Here is a 13,367-nt window from a genome sequence, read left to right as displayed (position 1 = left end):
TTAGACTGGGTCCTTTAATAATACAGAACATTTCCTAAAGTTAACACTTAGGAAGAGTCATTTCTTATGTATGTCGTGTGTATCCAAGAGCAAAACATCCAGTTCAGAAGCAGAGTATTCAATCAGCTTGCTGTTCCAACGAGGCTCCCCAGTTGTCAAGACTGATTTTTCTCTCATTTCCCCACCCCCCCCATTTAATGAGACTGATAAGCAGGGAGGCTAGTTCTGTACTCAATTATATGTAATCACAGAAGCTCTTTCAATCTTTAAACAAGAATCATTTTATGAGCACCTGAGAGAAAAATGAGGTTTGGAAACGGTGATTTGTGATGACCTGGAGAGAAATAGATGCAATTAGTGAGGAGTGCAAAGCTCAGGTCAATGAGTCAACAGAGGCGTGGGGATAGAGAGGAGCAGGCTGGAGACAGAAATGAGTCAAAGGACCCACGGGACACCTGCAAGTCCTGCCAGCTGCAGCCTGTAGGGACGTCTGGACAGGGCTCAGCTCTTGGAAAATTGAACTGAGGGAGCTTGTTTCCTTAAGAGTCTGGCAAGTGGAGCCATAACTCAGGATGAAAGCAGATTCCTGGCTTCTCAGCCAAGAGCAGGCTCTGAATCTGTTGGGTTTTATTGGGTCTATATAGTTCTCTGCTGCTGCTGCTGAGTCGCTTCAGTCGTGTCCAACTCTGTGCGAACCCATAGACGGCAGCCCACCAGGCTCCGCCGTCCCTGGGATTCTCCAGGTAAGAACACTGGAGTGGGTTGCCATTTCCTTCTCCAATGCATGAAAGTGAAAAGGGAAAGTGAAGTCGCTCAGTCGTGTCCGACTCTTAGCGACCCCATGGACTGCAGCCTTCCAGGCTCCTCCCTAATTAGTCACATTTTTGCCTTCAGATCGAACAGAAGAAAAGAAAAGGCAATTGAAGCTGAGGCCCTGAGGGTGGCTGCTGGCCACAGTGAAACCCGTCTCCAGTCACCGTGGCCCAAGGATGAGGGGCTCCAGTGTAGGGAACTTTTTTTTTTTTCTTAAAAAAAATTTTTTTTCTAAATTTCAAACTCTTGTTTATGACTCAAAATTCTAATCTTTAGGTTCCCTAATATTTTCAGAGCTTTCCTTGAGAATCTTTTAGCGGACCCTGACTGATAACATTTAATTCTTCCAGCATCTGTTGAAATACATTATGTCGACTGGTCTCTCTGTATCGATGGCCCCTCTGGGCCATTTGTTGTTGTTCAGTTGCTGAGTCGTGTCCTACTCTTTCCGACCCCTTAACTGCAGCACACCAAGCTTCTCTGTCCTTCACAATCTCCTGGAGTTTGCTCCAACTCATGTCCATTGAGTCAGTGATGCCTTCCAACCATCTCATCATCTGTGCCATCTATTGAACAAAGTATTAATAGAGGATGAAATCCAGGAATTCAACTTATGCTGAGATATGAAGTTTAATAATATTTAAGGCATATAACCTTTTTTAAAAAGCCATTTATCTTTGCTATTACTGAATAAATATGCCCTTTCTGTAGAATGCACAATCTCAAAACTAAAGGTTTTATGAAATCTAAATAAACAGAAAATAATCTTGAGGTATTACAAAGGGGTTTTACTTTTATGAAAGAGCATTTCCATTATTTTTTACTTTTTTTCTTGAAGAGTTTTCTGAATAGTCACAGTATGTTTTTGTCTGTCATGCCCTTTACATGAAAGTATAGCAGTTTCAAATAAAATAAATTTCAGTTCTTTGCTTAACTGGGGAAGACTTTTTCATTTAGATTTTCTCACACTCCTCGTAGTTACAAAATGAGTAAAAAACTACTCACACAAACCCCTGTGCACAAATACTTATAGCAGTTTTCTTTATAATTGCTAAATCCTGGGAGCAACCAAGATGTCCTTCAGTAGGTAAATGGATTAACAAAGAGCAATACATCTAGGCAATGTCATTCAGCACTAACAAGAAATGAGCTCTTGGGAATTCCCTGGCAGTCCAGTGGTTAGAACTTGGTGCTTTCACTGCCATGGCCTGGAATTAGTCCCTGGTGGGGGAACTAAAATCTCGTGGCATGCTAAAAAAAAAAAAACAGTTTTCAGGGCATGAAAAGACATAGAGGAAACTGAAGTGCATTTTACTAGCTGAAAGACACCAGTATAAAAAGGCAGCATGCTGTATGATTTTACCTATTGCTTGCCTAGGGTTTCTCAGGTAACGCAGTGGTAAAGAATCCACCTGCCAAAGCAGAAGACACAGGTGACGCGGGTTTGATCCCTGGGTTGGGAACATCCCCTCGAAGAGGAAACGGCAACCCACTGCATATTCTTGCCTGGAGACTACCAGGGACAGAGAAGCTTGGTGGGCTACAGTCCACGGCGTGGCAAAGAGTCAGACACAACTAAGCGACTGAGTAAGCAAGCAGAATCACTAACTGAAACAAGCCAGTGTAAAAAGGCTGCTCCTGCTGCTGCTAAATCACTTCAGTCGTGTCCGACTCTGTGCAACCCCATAAGACGGCAGCCCACCAGGCTCCTCTGTCCCTGGGATTCTCCAGGTAAGAACACTGGAGTGGGTTGCCATTTCCTTCTCCAATAAGAAGGCTACATACCATATAATTTTACCTGTAAGTTAAGTCGCTCAGTCATGTACTACTCTTTGCAACCCCATGGCCTGTAGCCCACTGGGCTCCTCCATCCATGGGATTCTCCAGGCAAGAATACTGGAGTGGGTTGCCATTTCCTTCTCCAGGGGATCTTCCCGACCCAGGGATCGAACCCAGGTCTCCTGTATTAGAGGCAGACGCTTTAACTTCTGAGCCCACCTATAAGACTTCCTAAAAAGGCAAAACTATGGAGACAGTAGAAAGATCAGTGGTTGCCAGAGTTTGGGGAAAGAAGGGTGAGTGGGTGGAGCACTGGGGACATGGCAGGGATTTCAAGGTGGGGGGCCTGGAGCTACCCAGTACGAGTCTATAACGGTAGACATGGGTCATTATACAGTTGTCCAAACAGTGTATAACTCCAAGAACAAACCATACACGGTGTAAGTGATGTGTATGTAAGCCCAAGTTCACTGGAGACCTCCAGGGAAATTATTGCTCTCTGTATATAGGTGTGACCTCTTCCTCTCTCCTTTTCTTTCTCCCTGAACGGAATACAGAAAAGAGGCTGGACTTGTGATGATGAAGTGGCAATAAAACAGCTTGTGTTAAGAATGGCGCCGGGAAGTCTTTAAAGGACCCAGGGACTTCGCTGGTGGTCCAGTGGCTCAGACTCCGTGCTCCCAACGCAGGGGGCCCAGATTCAACCCCTGGTCAGGAAATTAGATCCCACATGCCACAACTAAGAACCTGCGTGCCACAAAGAAGATCCAGGATAGCCAAATAAATTTAAAAAAAATTTTTTTAAAGGACCCCAGACATTCAAAGCATCATGGGACCATTGCATCAACTCTGCACTGCTGACTCCTGATTTATCAGAAAAATTGGCCTCTATCAAAGGAGTTATATGGAGACCAATGTTACTCAGTTATTGCTTATTAATTACTGATAGGCTAATCTATTTTATGGTTAATTATCTAGGTTTATCAATATCCACATAGCAGAATTAAGGTTAAGTTTAAATTGATTGTGTTTGGAAAAATCCAAATGTTTGAGGTAACATAAAAATAATATCCAAATATAGCAATTGTTAAGTTAAAATCCTGAAGTTTAAATCCTGTGGACATAACTATAGAATTAAATATTAAATTCCCTAGCAATTGTATCCAAGTGTTAGTCCCTCAGTCATGTCTGACTTTCTGTGGCCCCATGGACTGTAACCTGCCAGGTTTCTCTGTCCATGGAGTTCTCCAGGCAAGAAGACTGGACTGGGTAGCCATTCCCTCCTTCAGGGGGTATACCTGACCCAGGGATCACACCCAGGTCTCCTGCATTGCTGGCAGAGTCTTTACAATTCTTTTTAAATACAGAGGATTAACATAATTACTTAAACTGTTTCAGGCCAGTTATCTTAATTATGGATATCTGTTTTAAGAATAAATCTACAACTATCAATATTTTTAATTTTGTGGGTTGAACTTTGTAATTTTTATTTTACAGAAATGTTACATAGTCATAAGAATTTCTGTTTTGAAAGAAACCTAGTGAAATTACTTATATAAAAGATCCAATTGGCTTGAATAACTTTTTTCATAGAAAAATTATCTCAGTGCGCCCTCTGGTGGCTTTTCTCAAAATAGACTTTAATCTACTCAAGTTGAAAATTTACGGAAACTAAACAATTGATTGCAAGGAGATCAAACCAATAAGTCCCAAAAGAAATTAGTCCTGAATATTCATTGGAAGGATTGATGCTGAAGCTGAAATTCCAATACTTTAGCCACCTGATGCGAAGAACGGACTCACTGGAAAAGACCCTGATGTTGGGAAATGTTGAAGGCAAGAGGAGAAGGGGATGACAGAGGATGAGATGGTTGGATGGTATCACTGACTCAATGGACATGAGTTTGAGCAAACTCCAGGAGTTAGTGATGGACAGGGAAGCCTGGCGTCCTGCAGTCCACGGGGTATCAAAAAGTCAGACAGGACTGAGCGACTGAACTGAAACAATTGATATGAAAATAGGTACAAATGATAAACTATGAAAAAAACTCTCTGAACTCTAACCGCCTGGATTTAAAGATACTCATTTATCCCTCGGTTCAAAAATGTGCATCGAGTATCTGCTGTTAAAGATGAAAAGTGAAAGTGTTAGTCACTCAGTCGTGTCTGACTCTTTGTGACCCCGTGGACTGTAACCCACCAGGCTCCTCTGTCCATGGGATTCTCCAGGCAAGAATACTGGAGTGGGTTGCCATGCCCTCCTCCAGGGGATCTTCCCACCCCAGGGACAGAACCCAGGTTTCCTGCATTGCAGGCAGATTCTTTACCGTCTGAGTCACCAAGGAAGCGCCCCCTACCGGGAAAGAGTTCCCAAAAAACACGTTCTGTTCCAGCCTGGGGAGCATGCAGTTCACGGATCCTGACGTTTCTCAGAGATGCCAGTTTACCTTTTCTTCCCTTTCCCCATCTTTTCTTCTTTTCTTTTAATTGATATGATAGAATATCTTTGTATAACCCTGTGAGATATGTTTTAAATACATGTACCTTGCCCTAAATTTAAGGACAGTATCCTCCATTGTGAAACTCTGCTCTGTATAAAGAGGCGCTGTTAACTCTGTTCTGCTTCAACGGCGCGCCTGGGCCCAGGTCCTTAGGCACAAAGCATGCAGGTTACAATGTATCTGGTACTTTGGGGGTTGAGCTCTACATGCAGCAGGCTCTGGTCAAGGAATTTTTATTCTTATATAAACTTCAACAACACTGCACACTTTCAAGACTCTGCATGAAGACTGAAGTTTTACTGTTAAATCTTATCTTCCCTTTGTACATGACATGGCAATAGTAGGTATATCTTGCCTGGTCCACAAATTATTTCAAAGACATCCATGTTTTCTATGGTCTGATAACTTCAGGTTACACACTGCAACCAAGTTCATCTCTGCTGGAATAGGATGACACAATTCCTAGAACAGGAACCAGATGGCTCTGATTGGTCCTGATTGGTCTTTTGGCCCTTGCCAAATCGACCCACTTCCAGTATCTCACTTTGTATATAAAACGGGAACCAAAGTGCCAGACTGGAAGGCATCCTCATAAAAGAGCCTTAGGAAAGCAGTCTCTGACACGTTCCTTAGCTGGACAAGGGCAATGATCCTACAGAACGATCTAGCTTTGCTTGCTGCTGTTTCCCCAGCATGTTGCTGAGGAAAGGAGTTTTCAGGAAGTCGAGGGTTTTTCTAGTGAGCTTCTCTGCCATGACCATTTGTGTGCCATGTCTGTGCATTCTGCTAGCTGAAATAGCAATGTGTATGCTGACAATTTAAGCCATTTCTCTTCCCTTCTCACTCTCCACACAAGCTGCTCAAATATTCAAGAAATGAATGAAATAACGAGCTTATTATCCTTTTTCCATCCAGCATATGACCCAGGGTTTTTGTGCTAATTGGCAGTTTTACATCATTTTCACAATCAACCAAAATAAAAAGGTGAGGGGATTTTACCCTTAACCTTATCCTGTCAAGTTCTTCTATCTATTCATTGCTTATCCATTAGATAAAATTTCCCTGAAGGCAGTGTTTTTAAAATTAATGACACATAAATGCTAAGGTGACTGAATTATGGATCCATGTTCTCAGAAATAGAATATTAACTCTCCACACAGAATGTTTAAGCTTTTATTTTAACCAGAGCTTCCTTGCCATGGACAAGCAGAATTTCTGCATTTCTCTAGAGAATGCGTAAGCACATACATTACATAACTGTACTAAGTAAAACCCAGTAGACATTTTAAAATAACAGAAGTGGTAGAACCAAACAACACAGTTTACAGGAAGACTGCAAAATTTCAACACAGAGTTAAAACCTTTGCAATGCAATGAGGTGAGTAAATTCTACTGTGGCATGGCTACTGGCATAGTTATTTTGCTTGGTACCTAAGTCATAAGAAGGTAACCTGAGACTTATAGCCTGGAATTCTACATGCTATTATGAAGGCAACAACCTAGAAACAATGATACAACAGTTTATCCAATGATGTAGAAGGCCAGGAGGGAACAAGTACTGGGTCCCATTTAATCGCACACACATACAAGGATGCCAGGCCAGGCCTGGCTGCATGGACAACGCAGCCGTGTCAGTCCTATGTTTTTTCCAGTGATCTTGTAGATTCAAAGACAACCAGGCTGATCCGCGGGTACGTATGTGGCAGGGGTAGGGGGGGCAGGGGTGCGGTGCCATCGATAGGCAGGTCACACGGCTCTGGCCCGATGTGTATGCCGAGGATGTCAAAGTACAGTCACTGAGTTTATGAAGACAGATGAGGCTTCAAATCTGGGTTTGTGGTAGAATATTCACTTTACTTTTTGTCCATCACCTCAAAGGATGAGCAGTTACTCTACACTTACATTTTTAACGTTGAAAAACTACTGAGGATTCACAAAATAATTTTGTGAGTCACAAAGAAAGTAAATAGAATGTTTCCAAGAAATGTGAAAGATACTAAAATGAATTTGAAGAGGGCTCTGAAACCCACCAGCAGAGCACTGCTCAAATGCCATCAAAATGCACTGAAAATAGAAAACCATATTCTGAAGCTATTAATACTATTACTTGTCACCCAAGGTATGTTTCTAAATTTACATTTTTCTAAACTGATAGCTATGAATCACCCCATTGTTCCTAATAGCTTTGAGAGCCAAGGAAGCAATTCTTATCCATGAAAATCAGGAAGGGAGTTAGTGTCTTCCTTGGCGGGGTGGGGGTGGGGGTGGAAAGAACTCCCTTCCTGATTTTCCATTTCATTCATTTTGTTAAAAGTATTTTAAAGCTAAGAGAAAGTGGCTAATGTCCATTAATCTAAGTTAACAAATCCTGCCACACCAGCAACACTACTTTAGATCACACCTAATCCTGACTGTAGGAAACAACTACTTTTAGAAGTTTTCATTCCGGTTTGGAATTCATCCTAAAGGGAAGAAACTCTTTTAAAACACTCATTAATGACTGGAGTCTGGTTAATGCTCTGCCCTCAGGTCTGAACACTATAGATGGCTGGGCAAAGCCAATGTCAGTCCTCTCTATTAATTCACTTTTGTCTCCTGTAAGTAAAGATAAAATAAAGATAGGGTGCTGTCTGGTTTCCTTTCTCAGCTTGGACAAGACATCACCCAGGTCCCTGTGGAAAGGAACCCAGGAGAGGTTATTATTATAAAGTCTCATCATTTCAGCTCCCTCTGAGGCGAAGAGGATGAAGCATATGAGGAGAAAGGGAACGCTGGAATGGATGCGCATCTCCCCTTGATCTCATTAAGTCCACAAAAGCCTGTGAGATTAGTACACGTTTTAGTACGCGTTTTTGTGCACGTTTTAGTACACACATCTTTATAAAGTTCTCAACCTCGAAAAGCAATATGCACACAAAGAATTGCAACGAACTACTCCAAGCTGTACTGGAGGTCGTCTGGGGCAGAGGGGCTTAGGGGGATTGAATCCCTCTGCAGAGGGAAGCAATGACGAGTAACCGAGGCACGGAAAGAGCGGCTTCGCAGGTGCGCTTGCTCACCTGTACACACAGCGCTGTTTGGGGTGCTCGGCGCCTGCAGTGGCTCCACCAGGGGGCGCCGCAACCCTGCCGGGGACTCGGCTCCTGGCCTTTCCAGAGGCTGGCGCGCGGGGCTCCGCGGTGACCACAGGAGTGGGAAAGTGGAAAGGCTAAGAAAGAAGTGGCTGGGACACGAAGGGTTTATCACCGCTTTTATATTAGTAACTGCTGTGTAGACATCACAGCCCATTTCCATCCTCCTTCACCCAAAGCCCCGGCTTCCGCTAGACGCGCGCGCGCGCACACACACACACATTCACACACACACACACGCACGCACACATTCATCCCCTGCCCCGCCACCCGAGCTGCTCTGTGTCCCCCGCGAAGCCCTGGGCGGCCTCAGCCTCTCTCCAGCTCGGCGAGGTGGGAGCGCCCGCGCACACCCGGACCCTCTTCCCCCGCGGTGAGAGCGCGCGCAAAAGCGCCAGGGGCCCGTGCCAGGGTGCTCTCCAGCTGGAGCAGCGCAGACGGTCGCTGCTGGAAATCCGAGAAGCCTTGCGTGGAGCCGACGCCAGGGCGCCCGCAGCATCCTCGGGCCTCTCCCCTGACGGCGCCGGGGGCTCCTCCTAGATCCGGGCTGCGCTCGGCTGGGGCGGGAGGCTAGAGGGGAATGGGAATAGGGTCTCAGCATCACGACCTCCTTCCTCCTCTCCTATGTCAAGCTTAGGGGTTGCCTCGGTGCCCTTTGGCATTAGGCAGCCGTCTGTGCGCTGTCAGCCACAGCGGTCCCCAAGCTCCGCGCGCGCCCGCAGCACCCCGAGGCCTCGGCAAATTCATATTGCGCGCGCAGCCACAGAGCTTCCGAGGCCGGAGGTCCCGGGACAGGCCCAAGAATCCGCATCTCTAGCAAGCTGGGAGAGGGGTTGCGGGGGTGGCGCGGGTCGGGAACCACCCTGAGAGACCCCGAACGCCGGCTCCTCGCTATCGGGCTCAGGAGGCGGCGCGGCATGCCAGCAGCTGGCGGAGGCTCCGGCGGAAGCTGTCGTCCAGGAAGGCGTAGAGGAAAGGGTTGAGGCAGCTGTTGGCGTAGCTCAGGCTGGTGATGAAGTAGGACACGGCGATGACCAGCGGCGTCTGCGGGAGGTCGGTGGTGAGCGCCACCACGGTGCTCAGGTGGTAGGGCGTCCAGCAGAGGAGGCACACGGCCAGGATGGCCACTACCAGGACGGTCACCCGCTTCTTGGCGCGGTCCAGGGCCTTGGCGTGGCTGTCGAGGCGTATGGCGCGCAGCCGGCACAGCAGCGAGGTGTAGAGGACGCAGATGGTGGACACTGGGATGGCGAAGCCGAGCACCAGCGTGTACAGGCGGCTCGCGCGCCACCACAAGGCCTCGGGCTGCGGGAAGACCAGCACGCACTGGCGCCGGCCCTGCTCCTCGTCGAGCCGCGCGAACACCGCGAAGGGCAGCACCACCAGGGTCGCGACCCCCCAGACCGCCAGGCTCACCGCGCGCGCGGCGCCGTACGTGCGGCCGGCCACCCGGCGCGACTCGGCGGTGGCCAGCACCACCAGGTAGCGGTCGGCGCTCATGACCGTGAGGAAATAGAGGCTGGAGAAGGTGTTGTACTGGTCGACGGCCACGACGAGCTTGCATAGGAGTTCCCCGAAGGGCCAGCGCTGCAGCAGAAAGTCAGCGATGTTGACAGGCAGCACGAGCGTGAAGAGCTCGTCGGCCACGGCCAGGTTGAGGATGAACAGGTTGGTGACGGTCTTCCTGCGCGGCGCCCGCAGGAGCACTAACAGCACCGCCGAGTTGCCCGCCAGTCCCACCGCGCAGATCACCGCGTACACAACGGGCACGGCCACGGCCAGCGGCGGCGGCAGCGGCGGCGGCGGCCCGGACGCGTTGGGGCAGACGAGCGTGGGTGCGGGCGCGGGGCACGACGTGTTGGCGCGCTCCGGCCCCCAGTACGACGCGTTGTGCATCCTGGAGAGGACACAGACTCAGTCTTCGCCGCCGCTGCCCCGCGGGGGCTCTGCGGTCCCGGGGCCCCGACCCGCGCTCCGAGCTAGTCTCCGGCCTTCCAGGGGAGGCCCGTTCCCGCCGCCCTCTCCGCGCACCAGCGCCGCGGGGCTGCGAGGCGGAATGGACGGAGGGCACCCGCGCAGCTCTGCGGAGAAGAGCAGTTCCGAAGGGAGGGGGCGGCCGGCTCCCAACCTGCACCACGTGATCGCTCTCGGCCACCTGTTGAAATCTTCCTCTGACCCGTTGGCTACATCAAGGAAGTGCTGGAGAGAAGAGTCCTTACCTTTTATAGGAAAAACACAAACCCACTTCCCCTACCTGAGCTCCCACCCCGCCCCCGGAGGTCCGAGTCAGCCCAGAGAGTCCTGCAGAGGCCAGCTTGCGTCCCGCGAGGTTCCGTGCGCCCCCGGGAACCGCGCGCCCAACAACAGCCGCTGGCTCACCCGGCCGATGCGGGGGCCGGGTCTGCGTCTTCGCGAGCTGGCCGGAGAGGCAGCGGCAGCGCGGGCCGGCTGCGCGCCCCCTCCCGGTGTGAACCCCGAGGCGTCAGCCGAAGCCTCCGCGGGTCCCGCCTCGCGCCTGGCAGCCGTGGGCTGGTGCAACCCAGACTGCGTTCCCTGGAGATCAGACCGCCGCCTCTAGCACCCAACCGCAAGCAGAATAAGTCTCGAACCGAGAATCGCATTACCCGAAACTTAAGGAATCACTTTCTTCCTTCCAGGAGTGTGACCTCACTCTGTTTGAATTAATGAAAAACTCTTCTGTTAAGACTTAAATGAAAGAAAAGCAAAGTTAGAGTCTGTTTTAAAAGGAGAGCAATGCAGTCGAGGCTCCCATTCCAGTTTTTTTTTTTGCACTCTACCCCCAATTTATTGTTGTTTAGTCGCTAAATCGGGCGGACTCAGTGCGACCCCATAACTGTAGCCGCCAGGCTCCTCTGTCCATGGGATTCTCCAGGCAAGAATACTGGAGTGGGTTGCCATTCTCTCCTCCAGGGGATCTTCCCGACCCAAGGATGGAACCTGGGTCTCCAGCAATGGCAGGTGGATTCTTTACCACTGAGTCCTCTGGGAGGCCCCGTAAAATAAAAAAATATATTGAATGCTACAGAAAACTCTCACCACAGTTTTAGAAAGCTACATTTAAAGCAGTAAACAAAACATTTAAGAAACACAAAAAAATTTAAACATTTTCTAAAAGTTTTCTTAAAAATTCCTGTTTTATTTCTCCACCATCCTTTGGGAGAGCCAGCAAATTCCAGCTCAGGAGTCTGTCCTGCGTCCCTGGGATAAGTCTCCTTTTCACAGGAGCAAGAGCCCGAGTAACATGCATGTTTGGCCCTTTGTGATGCCTTGGTAGAGGAGAGGGCCTAAGACACTGAGGAGGAGGCTGGAAGCAGCTAGTGGAAGCAGCTTGGAAGGGGAAGAGATCCAAATGCTCCCCCTGACCCACTCAGTCCTCTTCCTACTAGAATCTGTATGATTTTGATTTCCCTGCAGTTTCATGCTTTGTGTGAAAAAAAATGACTAGAGAGTCAGGCTACGTCCATGAGCAAAAATGTGACAAACACCACATGATGTTAAGTGAAAGAAAAAAATATAAAATATATAGCACAGATAGTGTGCATATAACACACACACATATATATACATATGCATCCCTGGATAGGGAAGATCCCCTGGAGAAGGAAATGGCAACCCTCTCTAGTATTCTTGCCTGGAGAATCCCATGGACAGAGGAGCCTGGCAGGCTGCAGTCCACGGGGTCACAAAGAGTCACACCTAACACATATGCATGTATCTGTCTATATGTATGTGTATATATAAATGTATAACTGCTTCATTTGCAAGCATTTGAAGACTTTCTAGCTTTTAAATTACTGATGTCCAGCTTAGCTGCATGTGGACAGAGACCAAACTCAATATGATCTCAATTCATTGGCATTTGTTGAAACATTACCCTGATACCGAAACCAAGCAAAGACCTTACAAGGAAAACAACAAATTCATGAACAGAGATGAAAAAGACTCAACAAAATCTTAGCAAATTTAATCCAACATTGTGTCAAGAACATTGTACAACATGACCACATGGGATTTACCCCAGGTATACAAACTTGTTTTCATTTAAAAATCCATTCATATAATCTATCACATCAATAGCCATTTGAAGAGAAATCACATATCATATGCATAGAAATGGCAAAAGCATTTGACCAAGTTCAACCTCCATTTATGATAAAACTCTCAGCAGGAATAGCAAAGAATTTCATCACCTGGAGATGGAACATTTACCCCCAAATCCCTTCGGGTAACATCACATCTAATGATGAGTAGCTAATACACACTTGCCCCCTAGATTGGAACAAAGCAAAAGTGTTCCTTCTCACCACTCTTTTTCATATCGTAGTGGAAATCCTAGCTCATGCAGTAGGAAGTCTTTCTTTTTACTTGCCCCTTACCTGCCAACAGAACTCAGGGGAAGGTCCTCGCACACAAGGGCACTATCCCCAGAGATCTACAAAGAGCATGGGTGGGGGGGGGGGGCGGGAGTTGGATGGGGCCAAGAGACCAGAGTCTGCTCTGTGTCCCATTGTCCCTGCAAGCCTCACAAACATCTGTTCACCAAACACCTGCTTGTCCATCTCCATGTGAACTGCCTCATCCTTGCTGAAGTGCCCACCTGCCCCCCCAGATGCCATGGAACCCTCAACTTCTCCTGGGGCCTCATAGGACTGGAGCCCTGTGCGTATGTAATTAAATCTGAGTTTCTCCTGTCAGTCTGTCTCACAAGAGTTTACTTCCTGGACCAGCCATAAGAACCTAGAAGGAGTAGAGGGAAATGCTTTTTTTCTCAAATAGCACTCTAGTATCAGTTTGCTTTGGCAGCTTATGAAGATAAGATAATAAACACAAATTGCTCCTAATGTGTCTTCATATTGGAACCCTGTGTGCCATAAGCATCATTAAGACTGAGAGATGGGCGATGAAGGTGTTGGCAGCTTCAAGACCGAGGGCAAAAGTGTATGTATAATGCTGCTTTGTTTACCCAGATGTTCCCCAGAAGACATTTCTAGTAATAAAATAAGTTGCAGCATTTTTCTGCGTTCATTTGTTTTTTTTTTTTTTGAAATAAAGCTTCTTGGAGCTGCTTGGTTATTACTGTTTCAAAACGAAATGCTTTGATGACACTAAACAGATGACAGCA

General features: G+C 47.6%; 1 protein-coding gene across 1 annotated transcript; it reads right to left on the bottom strand.

The window, feature by feature from the left end:
- Nucleotides 1-9,124: 9,124 nt before the first annotated feature.
- On the bottom strand, nucleotides 9,125-10,120 carry NPBWR1 (neuropeptides B and W receptor 1). Its single transcript, XM_052652004.1, has one exon. It carries the CDS (start codon nucleotides 10,118-10,120, stop codon nucleotides 9,125-9,127), a length of 996 nt encoding a protein of 331 aa, XP_052507964.1.
- Nucleotides 10,121-13,367: the final 3,247 nt, after the last annotated feature.

This window comes from Budorcas taxicolor, chromosome 14 (assembly GCF_023091745.1).
Source record: "Budorcas taxicolor isolate Tak-1 chromosome 14, Takin1.1, whole genome shotgun sequence".
NCBI lineage: Eukaryota > Metazoa > Chordata > Mammalia > Artiodactyla > Bovidae > Budorcas > Budorcas taxicolor.
The sequence above is the reverse complement of the archived record's forward strand: the minus strand, read 5'-3'. Positions and strand labels throughout refer to the sequence as shown.